This window comes from Carassius carassius, chromosome 34, assembly GCF_963082965.1.
Source record: "Carassius carassius chromosome 34, fCarCar2.1, whole genome shotgun sequence".
Lineage (NCBI taxonomy): Eukaryota > Metazoa > Chordata > Actinopteri > Cypriniformes > Cyprinidae > Carassius > Carassius carassius.
Window position 1 is genome coordinate 20,180,635 of NC_081788.1, and position 25,778 is coordinate 20,206,412.

Genomic DNA, 25,778 nt, shown 5'->3' on the forward strand with positions numbered 1-25,778 from the left:
TGTACATTCTGCTGAACAATAGTAATAGATTTCTGGCAAATACTTTTATTTTGACGGGTTGACCTTTACAGTTCTGTGTATGTGATACTACAGTCTATGATGTGATGTGACCATTGTGACGCTAGTTTTACTCAAATCAAACGGTCAGATGCTCATGAAGTGACTCTCATTGCAGTTCTGGAGATGTTCCTCATGTGTTCACATATTTATTTAGTGAGAGGAAAGACGCTGAAATCAGCGCGAGCGTTATGCGCGCTTCCGTGTGTTTAATGAATGAAGATGCGCTTCTGCGAGAGACACGCAGAACATGCAGGATTCACATTTAAATAGACTTTTCCGGGTTAATATTTGCAGATATTAGCACTTTCACTTAGTCCATATCGCGATTTGATGTAAGTGCATGACCTACTTTTGATTAATTCATTCAAAATTTGACAAATTCCATGACATTCCGCGTTAAACTGTAAATTCCGTTTTTATGACTGGATTCCGCGATTCCGTCAGCGTTTTCTGCATCGCGGAAATCATTGGGCCTTACAGTAGACATCTGCTGCTGTTCGCCCTACGCCTTAAAACTGAAGTATCTCCATATAATGGAGCCAGTTGACCTTTTTTTTTTTTTTTTTTGGACTAGTTCTGTACACGCGATGGGAGGGGGGACAAAGGCAAGGAGGCGGGGGGCGAGCGGGCGGGGGCGAGCACAGCACAGAGAAGGCAAACAAGCAAAGTGGCGTTATCAGAATTAAATATAAACAATATATCGATCTTTACGATATGTCAAAATCCATATCGTGTTTAAAAAATCTCAATATATTTTAAATATCGAGATATCGCCCACCCCTACATTACATCATTTCAAGCACTTTACAATGACTTTCAAGCATTTCACAATTATTTACAGCAATTTAAAGCTCTTAAATGATCCAGTTTGAATCTTACTTTTAATGGGATGAACAAAATACACTGTGGTAAATAACACTTTCAATTTACCATTTACAATTAAAAAAATACATCAAATCACAATTATAACCAGTGGTAAGCAGCAGAGAATCACTTATCGGCTTATTAGTCATTCATTTCTACTTTGTTTCTATATTTTGAAATTATAAAATCACTATTATAAACACTTTTTTGTGTATGAAGTAAGAAAAGTCACAAAGTGCCTTGAAAAACGAACTTTTCTTCAATTTGCTACTAAATCATGCATAATCACTGAAGTTGGTCAGTTCCATTTACTAGAAGAATAATGGTTTTGCACCATAGACTGTAAAAAAAGATGGACGACTCGCCTTCGCTCTCTTCCATTGGTCAAAACTGAAGCCGCCAGTGTCCCGATATGGCGCTGACATCTTGGACTTGCGCCTGCGCAGATAGCGATCTAGGGACCAGTTCTGCGCAGTAGCTATGCGCAGTAGCAAGCAGGAAGTAAAGCCTTAAAGCCGCGAAATCAACGGCCCCGCCCCTGTGCCCCGCCCTCACTCTCCCTCGCAGAATGCACATACCGTAATCTGCACTGTTTTGGAAGTGGAGTCCTGCTCCTGTGAACTCTGTCTGCTCCGTTCCACTCCAATCTCATTAAAATAAGGTAAATACAATCTCCTCAGTCCTCCGAAGATCATGAAAAAAGCCTGTTGACGCTTCAGTGCCTCCTCCAGAGAGCTGTCAATCACAGCTGTCAATAACGACGTCACACCACCGTTTTTAGAGCATTAAATAACTATCTAAAAAACAACTTATTTTAAAAACGAACACTTGAATTTACATTAGCGTGATACAAACTACAGTAAATGACAAAAAACAGCTTCGGAAAAAAGATATTTGAAGGGTAATTTAATTGTTTAGTTGGTCTCGCGTCCCATTGAATAACATGGGGAGGCGGGGTTAATGACCTACACTAGGACCACTCACCAGGGGGCGATCGAGACGTTTTGGCTTCACTTTTCAGGGCTTGTGCGGCATGCTTGTTTTGCACCTGTTACTGTGTACTGTAAATTTTGTACCATCTAAACTCAAGCTTAGTGCTTTACTGTCAAATCTGTATAAATAATAAACAAAAGAAAAATAAACAAGAAATGGAAATGTTATTAGTAACTGCATTTGCAAAACAATAGTAATTTTATGATTAAATTACCTATATTTTACTAGTCCCCCAGACACCACCCCCAGCGCTGCCAAATCTGCTCCTGGAGCAACCATCTATAGAACGTAGTGGCACTGGTGCTCTCACATGTTATTCTGGAGCCCTGCATTATGACTTATGCAGAGAATTTGATATTTTTCTTTTTTATGTTATGGCAGATATCCGATAAGGTTCTAATGATAAATGAAAAGCATTCTGATAATGAAAACCATTCTGAGCTGAGGTGCAATTACATGAATTACATGCAATTACATGAGCTAAACACACAAGCATAGTTGCAAGTTCTACAGTGCTCTTCTTCATGTGCGTATGAGTGTGCCGTTAAAAACTAGATTAGAGTGGCATCTGCTGTTAAAAGCTAAGCTCAGAATCGATTCCAGAGAGATTTGCGATGCATTCGGAATCAATCCATGAATCGCTATGCACTGCTTTATCGTCACATCCCTAAAAGTATTATAACATTATGAAATATAAAATACAATGATAGCAAAAGCAATCAAAAAACAGGCAAAAACATCCACCCATGATTAAATATTCATTTTAAATAGTAGCTGATTAATATCAATGTCAACCGATATTGATAAAAATAATAAAACAATCAATCAATAGACTAATCCTGTTAGTCATCAGCATATCAGTTTTGGCAAATGTACGAAATTAGCTCATACATTTTTAAAAGTGGCCTAAGTGTCCAATCATCTATGCAGGCAGTCTCTCGTTTTATTGATTTTTTCTGCGGCACACCGTTGCACTTTAAACAGCCTCTGTGCAGCGACACCAAATTTCAACAAGGAGATTTTCTGCCATATCAAAATCCCACTCACTTACATCACTAAGAGAGCTTGAGAGAAAACAACACAACTCATTGTTCATCGAACACATGTCCTCTCAGACCAGATGCATTGGAATGTCAAAGTTTAGCACACATGCCCAAGTGAAGGCTTGCACATTAAAGATTCAGCATGCAGCCGGAGAACAACAAGGCCCTGATTCCATTAGCGGGACAGTGGAGAAGAATCAGGGGCTGAAACGTGATCGTTCCGGCTAGTGCAGGTCCCAGTGTGATTCAGGAGATGAGAGGGCTTGCATTATCCACCCTGCTGCATAAAACATCCACAGCCTGCACTGCAGAGAGTTCCATGACCCTTTTACCCCAAACGTCAGAGATTGAATGCAATGAATGAAAAGCCACTAATCAAATCACAGTCACACCATGCAACTCAGCTAAAAAAACTCAAGAGCTTTAATCAGCAGCACAACAACAATTAAACCTTTTAAAAAAAGCTATTTCAGACAAGACACAAAAGCAAGCCAGCAAATTCCCCTTCACTGCACTTTAAAATGTTTCACGATTTAAATAATTGACAGAGGCATAAAAATGTATGACATTTAAGGTACAAAACTGTTGATGGGCAAAGCAAAGATCCTTTTTATGATAAATGCAGCACTGCAGAATCATGGAGCACAGGTAAAAAAGAGGGTGTGAAATTACGCCCCCAAGAAGTATGCTAACATGACCTGGATTCATTTTCCAGTATGGCAGAGAATTAACACTCTACTTTAGCCGTAGGTTTAAGTGAGCAGAGGTTCTCACAATGGCAGATCCTCTCAAAGGATTCTCTGTTGGAAAAGCTGGAGGGTCTGGTTTAGTTGTCGCACTCTGGCTTCATAAAACCTTTAGATCCAGAGTTTACAACTGTGAATAACTGGATCCCACTGGCTTGCTTTGGAAAGTGAGGTTCACTTTGAAATGATGGTTATGCATTAACAGAAAGTCTGGTTGGTTAAGATCCAGTGTCACATTGAAAATCATAGGTTGAATGTGCATTCATCTTTAAGTGCTGAACATCTCTTCACATTTTGAGCTGACCGCTGACGCTGAGCACATACGTCATTCCCCCAGAACTGCTTCCATTTTACAACAGTGAGCGTGATTAAAGTGATAATAATGTTTTGAATATGGATATTTTTCTTAAAAAAAGGATTCGCTACAGAAGGCCTTTGCTCACCCCCCGGAGCCATGTGAGACACATTTTTTTGATGGGTGTGCTGTTCCATGAACCGATGGAGTGCAACACCTGCCGAGTTGCATCAAAAGGCTTGAAAGATCAAAGACAATTTTTCAATAACTCTGACTGGATTCGTATGAAAGAAGAAAGTCATACACACCTAGGATGACTTCAAGGGGAGTAATTTATGGGCTAATTTTCATTTTTGGGTGAATTAAGGATGTACTGAACATATGGCTTTTCTTCTAGAGAGGAATCAGTCACGTGCTGGACATTCGATAATGGTAACCCAGCCGTGAGGAGTTGTGTAGTTATAAATATAGCGGACCTGCCCTGCACTTTCACTGGCTATTAATGTTGCACGGGTGGCAGCAGTGGCTCTGGTGAGCTGGCAGAGGATCAGATCCCGGCTCTGGAGACAGGCGTTCAGTGAATGAGATCATTGCATTGCAGGGTGGCTATGAGTCGATGTGAATTAGAGCTGCACTTCGCACCAGTCAACCTTCCGGTTCAGTGATCAAATGAATGGAAGCACCAAGGACTTGTACAAGCTGCACGTCCTTTTTCATTGTAGGGCTTAAAAGGATCAAAGTTCAGCTTTCTGGCTCTGCAACATGTATGGTAATTACAATCAAAATGGCCGGGTGTAGCTCTTCAAACACACAGCTCTAGATTTAATCCGTTATAACCTCATTCATAAAGCAAATGATCATTTAAATCTGGGAGGGTGATACACCGAGGCATTACACGATGAATAAGAACTTGAACACAACCTTCTCATAGCGGACTTCCCTTCACCTTATACCCCATTAATCTTGATCCAATCTTAGACCCTCCTTCTTTTCAATGTCTTCTGCTGCTGATGGGTAAAGCAACCACATCAAAAGGGTGGAAATTACCGCCCCCACAATTCTCAGCACACATCTGAAGGATGATCAGTCTCATACAGGATGAGTAGGTGGTGGCTTTTCATAAACTATATAACATACAATTCTAGAAAGGCTGTGAGGCTTACCTGAATTTCCCAGCTGTTTATAAAATCTATACTCCAAATGGAGTTGAGGTGCTCTGGATTTGATTGGCTCCTGAAAGAGAAGAAACAGAAAAGGCTAGGCATTAGAGGATTACAGGAAATCATCAGAGAATCTCTCAAATATAACAAAAACATGACAATAATGGTTTCAGTCTAGCACAAACTAAAGTTAATCTCGGCACAACATATACAGAATTCTCTGATGTATATAGATCATTTATTACAATAGAACATTTATGTGAAGAAATCAGCGGTCAAATGTATGGACAAATCTGATCTTGTCCTGATTTCAAACTCACTGAAACAGTTGCAGTGCTTTACAGCTGAATGGGGAGATTATCAATACAGAACATATTTCAGTCTGTAAAGATTGATTGTAGGATGCAGTGGAAATCTGGATAAAAGTGACAATATTTAGTTGCAATTAGGGATGGGCATTTTGGGAAATTTCTCATTTCGATCATCGATAGGTTTCAAAAACGATTAATCGTTTAATCGGGGGTGGGGCTTGTGCGAGGGGCGGGGCATGGACAATGGATATAAATGAAAAAATCTGAAGATTGTTATGAAAATGAATGTTAAAAATTTAAATCTGACATGAAAACTTTTCTTTGAAAACATGAACATGTTAGATTATGATTATGATGAAGCAATGTTATTAATAAAGAAGCATCTAGAAAGAAATATCTGCCTGAGGTGAAGAGTAACTTTATACCAATAAACTGAAGCTAATTCTATGACACATCCTATGATAAATCCGATAACTGAGATACATAGCAGACGTAACATTACAACTTGTATCAGCACAATAGGATGCCAAGTTATGCATTAGACAGAGAAAGAGAGAGAGAGCGCGCGAGCTCCCACTGATGCGTTTTCATGACAGTGCGCTGAAAGATGGGCAAGGACAGATTTTACTATAGATTCCTATAAAGTTCTCATTATAAGTGTATGGCAGATTTGTGCTATATTTTCATCTATGTTATTTAGTGTAATAGTTGTAATTAAGTTTTATTTTCCATCCACCTGTGCGTTCTCGAAGCCATATGAATTGAATTATGCCCACAAATATGGCGAAAAAAGCTTGGCTGCATAATTATAACATCAGTAATAAAATAATAACAATAATAAGTAAAATAAAAAAACATCTAAAAGCAAAATAATCCTTATCGGGCATTGCATATATGAGCATAGGCTAGCTATTACAACTTTTATCTGAAACAAATTCGCCAGTGCAGATTTGAACTTGACCGAAAGTGTAACTCAGATTGCGCTTTACAAACACTTAAGTACAATAAATTCACAGTGTCACTATCGTAATTTTTTTTTAATGTATTCTAATATTTAATCAATATGTTGTATTCAATTTGAATTTTCTGATCAACTAAAATTTTATTTAAGAGCATGAAAATCACTGATTATTGATAAATAATTGAATACAATTTTAAATATATTTAAGATAAAAACTATGTCAAACAAAAAATATTGATTTTCGTCATCTCTACAAATGTTTATTGTAATTAGGCTACAAATATATCCAATGCATTTTTATTTTATAAAGACCATTTCATTATTCGTCTGTGATTTAAAAATTAACACACAAAGATACTTTTTCTTTTTTTGCTACTTTATTCAGCTGAATTTTTTTTAAACAAAAAATTGTCTTCCAGTATAATTTTAGCAGCATATTTTGATCCAGCGGTGAATTTGAAATAACAAAAATTAAAAACATAGTTTTTAAAAGATAAAGAAAAAAGTTCAAAGTTTAACCAAACAACTGCTATAAGGTATAAAACAGAGACCAAATAGCCCAGATATTTTAACTATGGCTAAAACTCAAAACTAAAATAATAATGTTAATTTTAAAAAAATAAAATGGATATATTGACCACGACCGGTAAAACATGTTTGTTCAAAAAGAGGAGTCGGTCTACGTGCTCAGATGAGAGCAGAGTGCGGAGTCTGTTCACAATTAGGCCGGCGGTGGAATAAATTTGCTCCGCTGGAACAGATGTTGCAGGAACAGCCAGGTACCACTGGACAAGTATGCTTGGCTTTGTAAACCGATTCTCATTTACCTTCCACCACAGTTAAGGATAACTTTAAATCTTCTCCGTCGCTGAAACTAATGGGCAGCAAATCTTTCACCACCATTTACAGCAATTAGCTGTGTCGTCTTCTCGGTTCTGCCTGCGTTGCATTTAGGTCTTACGGCAAGTGATTCAATGCTCATCTGAATTGCCGCTCTATGCCAGACATTTTATGTACAAATGTTAGATGATAGCGCATTGTACTTATTGTAGATTTGTGTGACAGCTTGGCGCTGCACAGCTTGCACTGAACTGTATTTTCATCATTCTTCTCAAAGGGAAACCAGCCATCACTACGTGACTTTGAGGCCATGATTGTCTCTCTTCTCATGTCTTTTGAGGCATCAAGTGGGAAGCTAACCAATCAGAGCTCAGGGTGCCGCCCAAAGTGCTGCCATACCCAATAAAAAAAAAAAAATTAAATCATCGTTTACATGATCGATCATCGCTGCCGAGTACTCAAGTACTCGATCACTGTTGCACATCCCTAGTTGCAATGTGCATGTGGCCACAAAGAAAGTTTTATTTTTAAGAAAAATCAGATAAATAAATACACATAATTAAAAAGAGATAATAAATAGACAAACAGGATATATAAAAAATAATTCTAAGCAACAAAAAGAACATTTTACAGAAATGTCAAGTGAATTAGCGGTTTACATCATTTAAGACAAATCAGTAAAAGCTGTAAGAATACAGATGGCACAAGTACTCTTTTAAAAACTGAAGTAGGATGGTAAAATGAGAAGTAAATGCCAAAAACAAGACTGACTGTATCAGTTCTCGTTGTCAAAATAGCAGCGAATGTTCTGTCACCCATTATAAAAGTCCAGAGAGATTGCCTGGAAAAAACTTTCCAGTGTTTAATGGCCTGTAACAGAGAACACAGTGAGCGAGTCCCCAATCAGGTGTCATGTTACAGAGACATCAGAGTTCAGCAGCCAGGCCTCTCAATCTCCCAGAGCCTGCAAACAGCCAGCACTCAGGGTTTAGCAGCATCCCTCCACCTGATCACAGATGTGCACAAACATGACCTTAATTGTGTAATGGTGGCCCTGTGATTAAAGCCTTTGGGTTGGCAATGAAAAAAAATCACAAGTTCAATCTTAGGTACATTATTGGGTGACCCATGTTCCAATAAACACAAATATCATTGATTAAAGCACTTAACCACAGGTAGCTCTAGGAAGACATCCTATAAAATAAGTACACTGTGAGTTACATTGGATGAAAAACATCTGCAAACAATTACAAACAACACTGATATTTGATATTATATCAGAAATCATATATATATATATATATATATATATATATATATATATATATATATATATATATATATATATATATATATATATATATATATATATATATATATATATATATATATATGATATATAATTAATAATCTATAATTGTATAAATACATAAATATTTCCAAAATAACTGGGGAAAAAATATTAATGCCAAGAAAAAAAGCCATGTTTAGGAGAAGTCTGTCATTACCTGAAATAAAAACATCATTAAAATTAACATTAATCATTTTTATTTAGTTTAACTTGACATACTATTAAAACTAATACTGAATACTATGAAAAAAAATAATAGAGAGACTTTTTCAAACAAAAACTAAAATGACAAAAACTTAAATGACAAAAACTTCAGCGAGAATTAAAATGAAAAATATAAAAATAAAAACTGATTTAAAATATTACCAACAATTATATTAGTTAAGGGTCACGGTTACTAAAATATTACTGCATCAGTGTAACATGGTACTTCAGGAATCTTTCTAATATACTGATTTTGTGCTCAAGAATAACTCCTTAATTATAAGTTTTGAAAGAATTTGAAAACTGCTTTTTACAGGATTCTTTGATGAATAAAAAGTTCAAAAGAACAGCATTTACTAGAAGAAAATCTTAAGATTTTAAATCTTTACTGTTATTTTGATCAATTTAATTCATCCTTGCTTAATAGAAGTTTTCATTTTAAAAAGGATTCAAGGTCTGCTGTGGCACTAAAAAGTAAAATCAGTAGAATAATGGCTGGGTTAGGTAAAACACTAGAGACTAAGAGGGCTCTATGTTCTGGATTCTAATAGTTCAATCCAGCTCATGTTACTTGCTCAGAAAACCGTCAAACACAGCGGTGCAGAGCTGCATCTGTTGAGCTGTGATGTAACAGTGGTCAGGCACACATACGGCTCTTTCCAGGAAGAACAGTGAAGGGATCAGGACTGATTAAGCACACCAGAATGTCCATCCAAATCTCTCAGCTTTTAAGGGAAGTGGGGGCAAAGTTTATTGATATATGATATACACCTCTGGTAAACATTCAAACAAGCTTGAAATAAACCATTTAGAATGTAAAATAAACAAATAAATAGCACTGAGAGATACAGTTTCACTCTTTAAAATCAACATGTGTCATGCATTAAAATCTCCGGGAAACACTTCGCAGTTTCAGTAACTTTGCATTTCCTTCAGTTTTCCATTTAATGAGATGGAAATGATCTCATACAGCTAGTGGATTCAATGCAAACTTTTAAAACACAGTTTCTGTTCATGCAAATGAGCATCATCATGAATCACTGTTATAAACAGGATGCCCAAGGCACTAGCACAGGTTGCTATTGTGAGCACTTTGACCAGTGCAAAAACGAGAAATCAGTGTCCTGTCCTAATACCCATGGACAGCTCCACCCAAATAATTATTCAACCATAGATATGACCAAATAGCATTACATTAGTATCATGAGATCTCGGAGTGCTATTAGCGGATATTAGCATGACAGATAACATTAGCAGAAAAGGGAGAGTTGATTAATCCATAAGAAGACCAGGAACATGTATTCAAATAAACAATGTGACATTTGTTTTCATGTTTACTGCTGTATTAGACTATTATATAATATACGACCCATTTTTGAACTGCAACCGAGATCAAGTCAACTAGTCCAAAATCAGTTCCTCTTTGATTTTCCAACTGACTGAGCTTTGAGTATGAATGTACAGTCTCCCCAAATGACACAACTGTAGGCAAGCAAGAGTGGACAAACTAAAGCTTTAATGTCATTAAAAAGCTTGAGAGATGGTACTGAGCAAATCCACTGTGTAGAAATAATTCAGGAGTCCCTGATCTCATTTTAATGTGATGCACTCTGTCTTTACACCAATGCCATTAGGAGACATATAATCCAAAAAACGACTGTGAGAAGCTGAACGGAGTTAATCCTCGTCAGTCAGTTGTAATCGATGATATCATCTCCTGCATTAGAGGGCTTAAGTTCATCTTAACCTTGAAGATAAAGTATAACTGGCTACAGGCATTACTTAATTACAAAAAAACATTCAGTTTGAGTTGTTTTATGATGAGCAGGAAAGCAATGCACATAATCTTTTACCTATGTAATTAGTCAATAATAAGAAACAGATCATGAAATGGTTGCTTATTGAAAGTTAGTATATTTGCAGGATGCAATGTGGAATGTATTTTTTATTTCAAAGATTAAATGGGTCAACATTGGACAGAAGAGGGATTTCACAGCAGTTAGCTATCTATTGCTCTGAAATACCCTACAATTTGTGAGACTGTCCACATAACAACCTTCAAGACCAAGATTATATGTAATCTGTGCCCTGGAAACCAGTCTCAGTGTTTACATGTGTTGACATTTTTAGGGAGCTAATCATCTGTAATAAATTGGTAACTCTGAAATTCTATAGAACTAACTAGATACATAAGTGGACTCAAAAAGTAAAGAATTGTTGCAGAAGATGCTTACGCAGGTGGTGCATAAACAACATTCACTAAAATGTGCCAGCAAACTAAATTAACTAGAACGTCTGGGCCCCAAGGACCATCTGGAATGCCAAATGTGTATGTTTTGATGAGGTGTTAGAAAAGCCAGGTGGGGACCCATCATTATTGCTGACATGGGCTGAAGAGGGCAGGTTGCACAGCCAGCAGCCCACACAATGAGAATGCCAGGGATCAGTAAGATTTTTAATGTGTTTTAAAAGAAGGAATTTCTGTTCATCATGGCTGCGTTTATTTAACTAAAAATACAGAAACAAACAGTTATATTGTAAAATATTATTACCATTTAAAATCTGGTTTTCTATTTTAATATACTTTAAAATTTAACACATTTCTATGATGCAAAGCTGAATTTTCATCAGCCATTACTCCAGTACTCAGTGTCACATGATCCTTCAGAAATCATTCTAATAGGCTGATTAATTGTCAATGTTGAAAACAGTTGTGCTGCTTAATATTTTTTTGGAACCCGTGATATTTTTTTCAGGATTATTTGATGAATCAAGTTAAAAAAAGAAGAGTGTTCATTTAAAATAAATAAATAAAAATTATTTATATCTAGTCAATACTTTTACAAGTAATTTAAGTTGCAAAATGGCTTCTTTTTTTAGAAATTAAAAGCAATCAGCAATTAAAAGACAACATTTAACATTTTAGTTCCATAAATACATTTTTAGCAAAACAAATTCAATGAAAAAAATAATATCCATATGTATTTGATTGGATCATGATGATCCTTTTTGTTAATAAAACCATGCAAGCTCAGTTACATCAGCAGAAAGATTATAAAAACTTTTTTCTTGAGACTAACATGCACTGATCATCTTGCACCATTACACAGACATTAGGTAAGCTAATAGGTAAACTCATGTAAAATACAAAGACATTTTTGTACAAATACCAAAATGAATTGTTTCTATCATCAATATGTAAAGCCAAAATATGCACATTATACTACAGTCACAACCAGGGCCTTCAGTCTTAAGTAATTATGGGCAAAGATATCGAGGAGTCTGGATAAGACAGAAACAGCTGGTCTGTGTCCTGCTCCTTTAACCCCTTGATTTCAGATCAGATTTCAGAATCCCAGATGGAGGGAGAACAGCTGCAGAAGTCTAACAGCAGAGCTTCATACACAGACTGGTACCAGTGTCACTAGTGTGAGCAGCCCGAGGGAGATGAGAGAGGATTCCAGAGCAGGCCATCATTTGCAATGCAGTTTAGGAGCAGATGTGACAGGCCTAATCTACTCTGTTTAAATCAGTCTTCTGCTTACTGACAGGACATTATAGACAACTCATTGCATATTCTTCAGGATGCATCCACAATCAACATCTTAATATGTTCTCCAAAGACACACATACTTTAAATGCATTTATTCCCCATATTCTTTATAAAGAACAAGATGGATGAAGGGACAGGCAACAGACTCCAACCCATAAAAAAATTGTCCTAGGCTTGTGAACTTAAGCAACTGTCCTGTCATGACATACAATTACTCACACTGTGATATTAGACTTTGGTCATATCCCCAGAGGGACGAAGATCTAATTTAGTTGTGAATTTTACTATCATAAAAGCCTTGCTTCTGTCAATCACAAGAGAGATACAGTGCTTCATTATTAATCAAATGTTAATGGACACTATGACAAAACCAATCTTCTTGCCTAGAGAATATGTCCATTTCTCCATTTCTCCTGCTAACGTTTCCATTTCTCACATTCCCAAGCTCTCAGTCTCAAATGATAAATGGCTGAATGCGAGAGCAGAATGAAAGACTGAATGGGTTGAGCTCAGGACTCTTCAACTGCAGAAGAAAAAGTGAAATCCCAGAATCTTTCACACAGTGAGATCTGTGGACACATGAACGATCAAACAAGCCAGAGCTCTTGTATTACTACAAAGTAGCTGTTTGGAAGCTGTCATACATGTATTTCACAACTGGGATCCCCAGCACAAGTGTGTGAGAAAGAGAGAGAGAAACTACATAGTGTTTCCACTCCTCCGCTCTGTTCTGGATCCCTGTTGAGCCTCTCATTATAGACTGACTGGAGCACTGTGTCGACAAGAACCAGGGAACAAAGAGAACCTTTCATCAGCTTTATTCTCTCTCCAACAACTTTTGTTTCTCCAACTCTCCTCCTTTCTTTTTTTTTTCCATTTCTCCCACTATTGCTGTTCTAGGGATTTCGTCAGAGAGCAGAGCCTGACTGTGGCTCTTTTCTTTCTCATATGTTAGGAAACCCGTGACATAGCACCTTTGCTACAGGTGCAGCGGTTACACACACAAAAAATGTACAAACTTTTCAGCACTCTTCAATTTTCAAAACACGTGATCAGTGTTGGTTATGGTAAACTGGCACTGGGTTGGTTCACAGATGCTCACGTTTGGTGAGCTCTATGTGAGCGGAATGTGGTATAAACATGAACATGCCCAAGACTAGAAAATTTAGCAAAGGGGCTTTAAGCCAATCATGGACTAGCTGCTGCAAAAATCAACATTAAGACATTGATTCTCAACCTGTATCAAATCTTTGTCACAATCAAACAACAAGACGGTTTAACTGGTAGCACAAACTTGTGGTAGACTCATTAAATAAGCAGAAGGCAGCTGGTGAGGACTGTGGGTGCCTTGAGGTTTTAGTGCTCAGTGTAAAACAGACATGCAACATTCTTTAGTAGACAAGTCCATGAGTATCAAAACTAAGGTTTAATTGTTTAATATAAATAAATTAATAAATTATAACATTTATTAGTCTTTGCATCATATACACAACTGCTCATAAGTTTGGGGACAGTAAGGTTGTTGTTGTTTTTTTAAGAAATAAATACTTTTACATCAGTAAATAAAACCTATTTAATATAAAATATGTTTTGATCTTTCTATTCATCAAAGAATCCTGAAAAAAAAGTATCACAGTTGATGTAGATCATGACTTGAGTAATGACTGCTAAAAAATTTATTTACCATCACAGGAATAAATGATATTTTGAATTTCTTTTTACAATTTTAGTTATTAAATTCAACAATTTATACAAACAAACAATCATGTATTTTAGAGTCAAGACATACATAAACTGAGTATTGTTGAAAGGCTAATAAATATTAAACTTTTCTTATTAGCTACATAGCCCAGCCATGTTACAGATAGAAAAAGTGGACCAAAACGCAGTGGCACGGGTGCATCATAATCCAAAATCATTTTAACACTAAAATTACAGTGCTTGACTTCATATCGAGCTATTTAAAATCTCTTTAATAGGCAACAATGCAAAAATAATGAAGCCTTTGACATTACTAATGCAAAGATAATCACATCCTTCACTGGAAGATACAGGGAGGAGGGCGACTAAGTGTGCACATGCTATCTATGACAATCCCTTTCTCAAGGTGCCAAGTTACTTGACAGGACCTCCCATCAGCTTAAAATGTACCTATAATAAAACTCCCATCAAATAATAAACACAACATGGACTTTAAATAGCCCTGGACTTTAAGCTTCTGTTTGGGTGTAGCACAAATAGAACATGTTTCAGACTTCCCCTTATGCCGTTTATGAGCCAAGTACAGATACGTTAATAAAGATCAGAAGAAATCCAGTTATCTATGACAGTACCGGGGCAGCAAAATCTCTTCACACATCTGACAGAACTATCCTGGAATTTTAGGCTCCTATTTCCTCAAATGCTTTACCATGTTTACTTATGTTTTAAAGGTCAAATTGAGCCCAAAGAAAGTGTGAGGAGTTACATCATAATTAGGGCTGGGAACTGACCGGCCGAATTGCCTCGATAAAAAAAAATGTCTTGTCATTGGTACCAAATTTCGATACCTAAGTGGTTAATCTGGTCAACATCAGTGAGCCAGTAAGCATGCAGCATGCTTGATGCACCTAAAGTGCACCAAGTGCTGGTGATTGGCTCTGGTGAGGCATCCAGGAAAAACACTTATTTAAGCTGGTTCCTCCCAGAGATGTTTTACTCAAAACTCACTTTAAACCACCATCGAGTGTTTGTAATCACTTCCGATTGCAATAGAATGTGTGTTGCTGCAAATATGCTATTTGAAGCCTTTATATCAAACTAGAGTTATATGAACTGCAAAAATGAATATCTAGATACAAAACAAAATTGCCCTAGTGCAATATTGAAATAGTTATCATTAAAATGTATTCCAAAACTGCACTGAAAGCCAGAAATGTAATTATTCAATTATTAAATGAATTCTTGCTTTATATAAAATCTATGAAATGAATAAATAATGAATATAAATAAATAAATGAATAATCATATTGTCATAAAAAAGGAAAAGTGACATTGTCAGTACTCATCTTTGCACAAGAGCACTCACCAGTTTGATGGCCACATATTCATTTGTGTAGAGGTTCTTGCCTAGCCGCAGTTCACCGAAGTTTCCACAGCCGATCTTCTTCCCAACTCTGAAGTTAGGGCCAACCATAAGGACCCCAGAGTTGTTCCCTGTCCCCCGGCCCCCATGTCCACTCCTACTACTAGCTGTTTTTGACATCCTTTTCCCTTCCTCTGTCTCTCCCTTCCCACCTCTCTTCTCAAAATCCATAAGCTTGTGATACCCTGGCCTCTCCACGGTTACTCCCCTGCCATGCAAAACAGAGAAGTTTTAAAACAACCCCCAGGAAACGTGTGGGGATAGTGGCGTGAAGACAACGGTGAAGGGTTTTAAAAGTATCAATATACTGTTTTTTTCTGAAGAGCAGAAGCCAATGTCTTCTGCAGATGTGGTGGGTATCACCAAAAGTGTCGTCCTTGCATTAATCCTTTGGTGGATGGGACTCCTGTACAGTTGTCCTCAGAGTAGCATGTCACTGCCTGAAGCAGGCAGGTTATGCTAGCATACGCACACATACAGACGCACACGCACACACTCCCACATCCACCCACAAGAGCTCCTCAACGCTGACATACACAACTCGTGCTAGTGGAACCAAACAAGTGAACATCCCCTTGTGCTCCTCATGGTTTTGTTGAAGTCAGTCTTGGCTATTTTAGTGACCATTCTTCATGTTCTAACACTGCTGTAAGCTGACTCATACAGAACCAGCATTAACAGGTTTGAGCAGTATAGCCCGTCTTTCTCTGGATGCCTGAAAGACAATGAAAAAAGTAGAAAACAAGTTAGAATCAATAAATCGATCATGCACCTTATTTATTTAACAGTCATTAAAATTCAGATAGAGCAAGACCAGAGACAGATTTCATATTTATGTAAATGTTACATTTGAATACATTAAAAACATTAAAAGCTTCATTAATCACGGCCAAAAAAAAAAAAAAAAAATTGCAAAATATTTATATATATTTTTAAATTTAAACAAGAACAATACAGAATCTTACAGTTTAATATTTGTTAGAAATTCAAAACTTTTCCATGCATTTTTAAAGTAAGTCCTCTACTACAAATAAATAAACATGCAACAAATGAGGAACAGAAGAATCATGGGATACAAAGTGACAAAGTGTGAAAGTGACGTGTCATACAGGCACGTTTGGTGACCCTTACTCAGAATTCATGCTCTTCATTTAACCCATCCAAAGTGCACACACACACAGAGCAGTGAACGCACACACACACCGTGAACACACATCCGGAGCAGTGGGCAGCTATTTATGCTGCGGCGCCCGGGAAGCAGTTGAGGGTTCGGTGCCTTGCTCAAGGACACCTCAGTCATGGTATTGCCGGCCCAAGACTCAAACCCACAACCCTAGGGTTACAAGTCAAACTCTCTAACCACTAGGCAACGACTTCCCCGACTAGGCCACGACTTTCCCATACGCTACAGTACGGACGCTAAAGTATACACTCAAGTACAGACACAAAACCTGAATGATCAAGCATTTTTAAATTACCTGATTATTTTTAGTTTTTTTTTTATAGCATCAAAGGCTAATGGATGAAAAGACACAAATCCTAGAGTCAAGGTTTTGGCAATCTAAAGCCCCTTTCACACTGCGATTCCGGCAAATACACAGATAATGTGTCCCGGCAATTGTTCCCGTGTTGCTAGATTTTGCACTTTCACACTGCCAGTGATTTCCCAGAATATGTGCGTGCTTTCACACACAACCCATAAAGGTCCCTTAACGACACGTGACATCAGGGCGTGATGTGTAATGTACGATTCAAAAACGTTAGACACGTTATACTTTCACTTAAACTAGCAAACAATCTCAGCGTCATTGCGGAAAGTGAGGAACTAACTGATCTCTGCTTCATTACAGTTTGCACATATTTTTTAGTTGCGAACGTTGATCTTCCTTCAAAAAACCTGGTAAAAGAGTCACGCAATAACGTGTCATCACTACGACACGGCTTTTGTTCACACAGCACTCGTTCCGGGACTGAACCCAGCAATGTTACTAGGTCCTCGACCCGGGATCAGTCCCGGAATCAATCCCAGGACGTGTTTGCTTTCATACAGAAGGCGACTCGGCAATGTTCCGGCAATTTGCCGGGTTCGACATGCAGTGTAAAAGAGGCTTAAGCAATAGGAGCCCATTTATGACTACACCAACAGATTTTGCTGGTCTGCCTAGAAATCATGAGATTATTTTCAAAGTGTGGAGAACAGACTGGTTGAGAATTACAAGCCTATCAGTGCCTGTATCGGTTTCCAATTCCAACAGGAACTTTGACGGCACATGTGCGGTTGATAATGTAGCGGGGAAGCAGTGTAGAAGGTCAGAGATCTCTGTTGCACACCACCCCCTTACCCATCCAGGGTCAGCACTGCTGTTAATGCAAACGGGAAAGAAAGTCGGAGCAGGTAATGCAAGAACTATATGAAAGACGGCTGTGCTTTCCTTCAGAAAATGTATTTAAAAAGATCAATGGCAGACTGACTGGCTGTAAAAGGATACCAGACCAGAGCTGATAAACATTATACAATCAGCTCAGCAAAAAAACCCCATCTTTGACACTTTATTGGGGAGGATTTTAATTACTTAATTTCAGCATCCAAGGCTTTGTTTGTTCAGCAAGTGACAAATGTGCCAGAGCTTCAGTGCATTAGATTATTAATGCATGGCTCATTTTTCAAGTCCGAGGAAATTATAATACGTTAGCCTGTGCAAAAAGAATTATGAAAATGGTGCCCTGTCATTCAGCAAAATAAATGCATCACCAATCATGTCGGCTTAGCTTTTATCACAGTTACGAGGGTGCTGGACAGCCCTTTATGAAAGAATTCTTATGCATCAATTCTCAATATAAAAATCAATCATTACAGGACACACTTTCATCTTAATTGCCCACTGTAGACGCTACACAAAGGTGAATAATAAACACTGGATTACATAAGGCATTTAACAAGAACCATAATGATCTTAATCTATGGACTAAAAATGGGAATAACCTCAAGCAACAGTTTCGACAGGACTGGCAGTCTGTTGTGTCTTCCCATGGTCTGTTGGTTGCAACTCCACATGGTACCATAAAAATGCTGATTATATGCTCATACAACTACAAAATGGAAAACCATGCCACAAGGCAACAGTCAAAAAGGGATCAGATGTAATTACAACATCTGTGGACAAAAACTACTGTACAAGTACTGATTATGGGCTATGTTTCCATCTACTACTTAGATCAGAAACATCTTATCAGTGCTTGAATGATGGTTAACTAAGATACACATTGCAGATGCTGACTGACTCTGGCTTCAGTTTCATATTTAGAGAAAGATATATAACCGATCAAGGGATGAATCTCATAAATAACCCAGGAACATCATCATTAGAAAAAAAACACCTGACGCAAAAATTCATCAGATAAAGCCAAAATGATGACCATAATACCATATAATCTGGAATTAAAACTGCCTGACTAATAGTGGATGCCAAGTTAGTGCCGACAGCTATTTTGAGTCACTCTGCCTAAAAAAATGGGGAGATAAGCCCGCTAACAACCCATTTAACAACTTATTTCGAAGCAGAAAAAACTAGGTTTCAGCGTAACAACTTACCACAGTCCAACTTTGTGTTTCAGCTTTCAAACAGGAAATATGCAAGTGTTAGAGGCTGTGTAAAAACCAAGACATCTACTTCTACTTTCTCAGATGGGCAAAAGAGAGAAGCAGGTGCCATAAAACTGCTTCTGTTCTTCTGACTGATCTATAAGGCCTTGTGTGGTGTTGATTTAGGCATGAGCTGCCTGGTCATTTATTTCCTTAAGCACAGTGTGATTTTCCATACTAATTTGTTTAGCCTCTATGTGAAACTGAGATACAGTTTAACACACCTCTTGTTTGCTGTCTGACGCCCTTCTAGTCTGATAAGTCTATTTTTAAATGTAAATCCTAGTTTATAATATGTGTCCAAAATTAAGCTACATTAAACCTAACCTACTCGTGAGCTTAATACCGTAATGTTCTTAAATTACATAGATTTAATTGCCAATAACGCACTTGACAGAGATTTCTTAATCAGTTGTAACGTTACATGTATAAAATGTCGAATAAAATATATTTATATATTTATAATCCTGTCACTGAAAGTGTTTTTAATCCATCCATCCGTAAATGTTTTATTTCATGAAGTGTCAATCCTAGAAAGCTCCCTATTCTGGCCTAGAAAAAAACACACACTTAAACACGTCTTTAACAGTAAATATATATTTTAAGGCATTCTTTGAGCCGTCTTCTTGGCCAGTGGCTTAAAAAAAATCCTTAAATTAGTGGCTGTCTAGCTGAACCGTCAAATATGAACTAAGTACACATCGAAATGTGTTTTGTTCTACAACTAAAGCAAAATATATTCCCTCTCCTATCTGAAAGGGAAGGAAATGCCGACAAACCAGCTAAACAACTCCAAGACTTGTTAGACAAACATGTCAATAATCCTCCACAAATTAACTAGCTTAGCAACCACCGGCTAAGCTAACATCATATTAGCCGTTTAGCAACGAACCTTTCAGTCTTTCGATTAAAACGAACAGGGGAATTTTTTTCCTTAGGAGACATAAAGATGTTTTACCTGCGTTTGAGTTCCCTATGTAGTACGCCGCGACATTGTCCTTTATTTAAGCTCTGAAAAGTAATTTAATTTCCCACTAAAGACCAGCCCGGCTTTGCTGTTGTCTCTTTAAGCTTACCGTTTCGGTGAACGAAGCTCCAGCGTCACCCGACACTCCCATTGCTGTAGATACGTTCTCAAAAGTGCGTAGATAGATTGGTGAATATGCGGCTGTGCTATTGCGCGCAACCGAAGCTGCATAGCGTCCCCACCTGGAGAAGAACTCAACTGTTTTGCCCGGATCAACAGTTGAGGGGCCCTTTACTGGAAATACTGGAGTCATGTTTTGAGAAAGAATTTACTAGGACCCGTTTAATTTGAACAAGGATGTTGAAAAGTTTATGGGAACGCAGAAGATTGACAAGGCTGTGATAGAAGAGATTATAGGTTTCTGCCTTGAGTCAAAAATATGAATAGCTGAGAAGACAATTATATTTTAAGAAATTTTATATCTCACTTTTTTTAGCTGATAAATAATTATATATAGCCTGCATTATAATTTACATTTGTTTAAACCCTGTTAACTGTCACCGGGCCCCTCGGTGGGCCCCCTACGTTTACTTTACTATATTAAAATTAAATCCTAATCTAATCATGACAAACTATATTGCTGAAAAGGTCTAAGACTCCTAAATATATATTTTACCAATCTTTTTTGTTAAAAATGATGTAGGAAAAATAATAGATTAACTTATGGAAAGAGTGCACCTCAAAAACCTACATCATAACAGGAGTTCTGACTTTTGTCAAAAAAAGTCTTCTTTGTTGCCTTTTTCTCTATCACACTTTAGAAATTATATATAACTTGAAAACTTAAAATCTCAAAATTCATCCTTTGAAACCCATTTTTAAATCAAACATTGCATTATCATGAAAATGGTACATCAAAATCATGTTACAAAATGTTTTCAGTCATGAATTATAAAAATTTAGGTTTGGATCGTGCACTTTCAAGTCTATGTTCAAAAATGTGAGTGACAGTGAGAGGATAAATTCGGAACATGGGAATTCAATACCTGTTTTTCTCTTCTGGAAGTAAATGTTTTATCTTGCCATTTATTATAGTGATTCAACTTATACATTTTCATTTGTTTCCTCTTAATAGCACACTAGCTGTGTCATTGTATAATGTAGTTTATTAAACTCTTACAAATGTAGACAATTAAGTTGCTTTGTTTTTAGTAAGTCCTCATTTCAAAAATGTTTCTTCAGCTTGACTTTTCACCACTGTCTGTATCTAATATCACCTGTATGTATTTAATATAATATAAATTAATATTTAGTTATGGGTATATGTTGAAGGTGTTTACATGAGCCAAAATATTGATTAAAACATATATATGTCAGTAGACTTTTTCTGACTTACAGAAATCAGACAGTTGGCTTAAACTAATTATGACAAACTGATTTACATGATGCTTTGATAATCAAAATATGACCATAACATGTAAACATCTTCATTGATGGGTAACTGTGGCTTTCATTCATATAAAAAATGAGTAAATCATGGTCTTACATTTTCTGTAGCTATAAATGATAATGTACAAGTACACAAAAAATAAGCTTTTGCTACTTAAAAGTTAATGCTGCTGAGAACTCTCCACATTTGACAAAATTATTTATTGCAGTGACATAAATTATAAAGACCAAATGTGCAATCCCAGAGGTTAAACAGACGTCATGATGCAAGTTCACACAGTTATATATACGGATTCAGACGTTTTTCCATGTTTATTTGCATTCAGAATGATCATATGTTCATATAATCTACAAAGTGCTCAAATATGTATGTGCAACACAACAGTTTTCTCAAGAATGCTCTAAGCTATGCGAAACGGAGCAAGAAAGTTCACAAAATAAGCCCGTTTGTATAAATGCAATCCAAACCACTTAATGAAAGTTACAGAAAAAGATCTAAATCCAAACCCCTCTGTTATTTTGAGAGTAAAAGTTACAATGTTGTGGTGGGGGGAAGGACACAGGAACACCTGTTCCTCCTTCACATCCTAATGAGGACAACTGGCTCAGTGGGGTTTATCGGTTGCTGGTATGCTTACATGTCCAAGTGGTGGTGAACCATGGATTTAGATCGACAGGCAGACTGAAGCATGAGATTGTTGTATTTTCCCAATGGCACGAGATTGACGGCTGTGCAATGCTGCTGTTGTATTATAGGCAAATAAGTAGGAGAGAAAGGCAGACCTGCAGACAGCAGCCCAAGTGCATGAGGCATTGGTTGTTGGTAGTGTTCTCCATTAATAAATGGAAGAACAGCTGAGGAGTGTACTCTTGGGTGGGAATGAAGGTGAATAGAGTCCGATGAGGAAGGAATGGTGTTGTTTTCCCTAATAGAGGATTGAGATTTTGAATTAGAGCCTTTCTCCTGGTTCTTCACCAATTCTTTCTTTTGTTGAGTTGCAGGACAATGCATTTGGCTTTCTTCTTTGGAAAGGGGTGCAAAGCGTTGACCTTTTCTATATTTGGCACGTCTGTTTTTGAACCACACCTGAAAAAACATGTTTTGTTAATTTAAGATGTTTTCGGTAGCACTTTAATGTATTCTAATGTTTAGAAGTGTTGGACGATGCAGATGTTGCAATGGCTCTCACCTGGATACGGGCCTCCGGGAGGTTGATGCAGACTGCTAGTCTCTCTCTCATGCCCACATCTGGATACTGGGTTTGCTGAAAGGCCTTTTCCAGCGCCTGTAACTGGGACACACTGAAGGCGGTGCGACTGCGGCGCTGCTTTTGCTGGTTCCCGTAGCGTGCCTCAAGGATGAGTTCTAAATGATGGAGATATTCATTACTTGATTAATTAATTTAATGATACCAGGGTTGTTATAGTTAACTAAAATTGAAAAGAAAATTGAAACTAACATTTTCGTTACTTGAAATAAAATGATCATCATCAAAAATAAAATAAAAAATATTTCAGCTAGTTCATTAAACTTTTCAAATATTTCAGCAAGTCCATTTAACTTAGTGTAGTTAACTAAAATTTAAAGAAAAATGAATTTAAAAAAAATATATAATAAACTATATATATTTAGAAAACATATTTAAAAGCTACTATAAAAAACACAACAAATATACTAAAAGGGAAAATGAAAGAAAAGAAAAAAAAAATTATATATATAGCCTATAAAACTGATTTAAAATATGAATAAACCTAAAGTATTATCTCAGTGACACTAAGTCAACACAGCACATATAGGGCTCAAAAGTGTCCACATAAAAAATCATGGAAAGAATTGTAAAACATGTAAAACAAATAAGCATTATGATAATTTTTTTTAAGTACACTATTTTTGGAAAACTTTTGTACACTACTTTATTATTAAGCAAATATATAAATTAAAACAATTTAATAATAAAAAAAACTGTATTAAATTCATTCGCTGTAAAAAAAAAAAAAAAAAAAAAAAAAAGTGTGGTCCCAGTGTGGACCTCAAGGTTTTTTTTCTTAATGTTGAAACTTAAAAAAGCGTGAATATATAGGCTTATAAGTTATTAGACATAGATTTATAGATAGATAGCTCGATGGCGCCGCACACGGCTGCTTCAGTGCTTCACTGTAAGTTTTTCATGTTTTTTGTTTACGCAATCCTATTCCATTATCATTTATAGCAAAAATATTTTTTTGTCTGTGTGTTGTTGTCTCTGTGTACTGAAAGCTTATGTCACTAAAACGAATTCCTTGTATGCGCAACTTGGCAATAAAACTTTTTTTATTCTAATTCTGATTTCTACATCATTTTTAATTATTCAAAACCTACTCAAAGCCTATAATATGAAGATTAATGCAAAGTGAGTAATCAGAAGTTACAATTTTACAAATGCTTCATTTCTCCTGTTGCGTACTTAATTCACATTTTGAGCCTGATAAGTGAAGCGGATTCTCACCCGCCAGGCGCTCCGCCACAGTGAGAGTCTGCATCGACGCTGGACTGGCCGCTGTATGAAGCTGATACTGCTGCGCCATCTGCTGGTGAGCCTCGTGAAATAACGAGTTGACGCGTTGTAATTGAAAAGGCCCCTGGCCGTTTCTTGCTCCACAGAAATATACAGAATTCATGCTGTTGACTGAGAGGATAAAATATATGAGCACGACTTAAAATAAAATAATAAATTCAATGTCTCATTAAACACTTTCAATAAATAAAAAACATAATGAGCACTTACTTGCGACCTCCAGTGAACTATGGAATGATGATCAGTTGCAAAAAACATTTACCCAGATTTTTATTTTTCTCATATGATACTTAAATCCCAAGGAAACATTTCACAGAAGCTGCTAAAATCCCCCAAAATATGATAATAAAGTTTCTTTAGGCAAGGCAGACCTGTAATGCTCCACGTTGACTGTGTTTTAGGTCCTCTCCAGCTCAGTTTCCACTATTTAAGAGGCATTAACTTCAGCTTCCTTCAACCATTAGCCAATAGAAAGAAAGGTATTAGCCTGGATTAAGTGGGATGAGGGTGAGAAAGGGGGGTTTGGGGCTCAAGTTTTTTGAAACTATTGAATTTGGGAGATTTAGGCAAAGCATCTCCCTTCAATGAGCGGGCATTGCGCCCCCCCCCCCCTTTAAAACAATTAAAACAATGTGGTCGGCTAATCTCTGGGGTTGGGCAGATTAAAATAACAGGCTTTGATTGTCCGTTGTTCCCTTCCTTCTTTCTCCACCGATCCCCAGCTTTTGTTAGTATTAACTCCAGGGGGGGTGGGGTTTGTTTTGCTAACTGGACCCATATTTTGCCCAGAAAATGTCAACTAGAGAATGCACTCTGGAAGTGGCCTATTAGGGTAATTTCTTAGGGCTAAATGTACCAGAAATCTTTCTTTCTGATTAAATCCTCTCTCTCTCTTTCAAAAAAGAGAGAAGGATTTAAACTATTAGCATTTGAAAATAAATAAAATACTCAATAACATGAAATACGCATGGTACAAACAAAGCAATTTGCAGCCAGTGGTGTCAAAATTGGTTGTAATTATGCAATGACACAGTTATGAAGTAAAGTGAATGTCACTCCTTCTCATTATCCCGTCATCCATCTCTCAAAACTCCCAAGCAGCAGTTTAGCTCCAGCTGAAACCTCAGTCACCTCAGATCAGATCATCCTCAGTAAAACTGCAGCCGAGCGGCTCAAGAGGTTCAGAGATGTAAATTCCTCTAAATCCTGACACTGTGCAGCTCAGGGCCAGGAAGGCGATGCATGTGGAGAGCTAGATTATGTTTCCCACGAGTATCAGGGCAGTTGCACACTCCTCGGTGTGTGAGTGTGTGTGTGTGTGTGTGTGTGTGTGTGTGTGTGTCACAGAGGGCAACACAAGAACCAAAACAGCAGGCAGGCACAGAAGCTGGGCTACACTGGCATGAGACTGGCACACAAACACAAGCTTCACCTCACATTTGGCTCACTTTTCTGCTGGAAAGATTTGTTTGTTTGTATTCAGACAGTCATGGAATTCCGGTCTTTATTAGAAAAGCAGATTTGCACAATAAGATCTCTTTATATCTTTACACACGTCTTTCATTATGTAGATTACAATGGGAATGTTAATTAAATGCAAGTGCAGCTACGCTACTTGATGAACGCTTTGATTATACCTTTAGTTTTGTCTGTTTAATA

The 25,778-nt window shown here is 37.1% G+C and overlaps 2 protein-coding genes across 4 annotated transcripts in view; both read right to left on the reverse strand.

Annotated features, from left to right (window-relative positions):
• Positions 1 to 20,354, reverse strand: part of LOC132114680 (casein kinase I) — a 33,985-nt gene extending 13,631 nt beyond the window's left edge. The window contains exons 1-3 of one of the 3 annotated variants that reach the window (XM_059522938.1): positions 20,225 to 20,354; positions 15,449 to 16,220; positions 5,165 to 5,234 (exon numbers count right to left, since the gene is read on the reverse strand). In XM_059522938.1, coding sequence (XP_059378921.1) covers positions 5,165 to 5,234; positions 15,449 to 15,676 — 298 coding nt within the window. In that variant the 5' untranslated portion in view covers positions 15,677 to 16,220; positions 20,225 to 20,354. Of the gene's footprint in view, positions 1 to 5,164; positions 5,235 to 15,448; positions 16,221 to 20,106 lie in introns of all 3 variants that reach the window. The other 2 variants (XM_059522940.1, XM_059522939.1) reach the window with 2 other exon arrangements.
• Positions 20,355 to 21,841: 1,487 nt separating this feature from the next.
• On the reverse strand, positions 21,842 to 25,087 carry LOC132115207 (diencephalon/mesencephalon homeobox protein 1-like). Its single transcript, XM_059523600.1, has 4 exons — positions 24,330 to 25,087; positions 24,051 to 24,230; positions 22,755 to 22,930; positions 21,842 to 22,651 (listed from the first exon to the last, which is right to left on the reverse strand). Exons 2-4 carry the CDS (start codon positions 24,220 to 24,222, stop codon positions 22,199 to 22,201), a joined length of 801 nt encoding a protein of 266 aa, XP_059379583.1. The 5' UTR covers positions 24,223 to 24,230; positions 24,330 to 25,087; the 3' UTR covers positions 21,842 to 22,198.
• Positions 25,088 to 25,778: the final 691 nt, after the last annotated feature.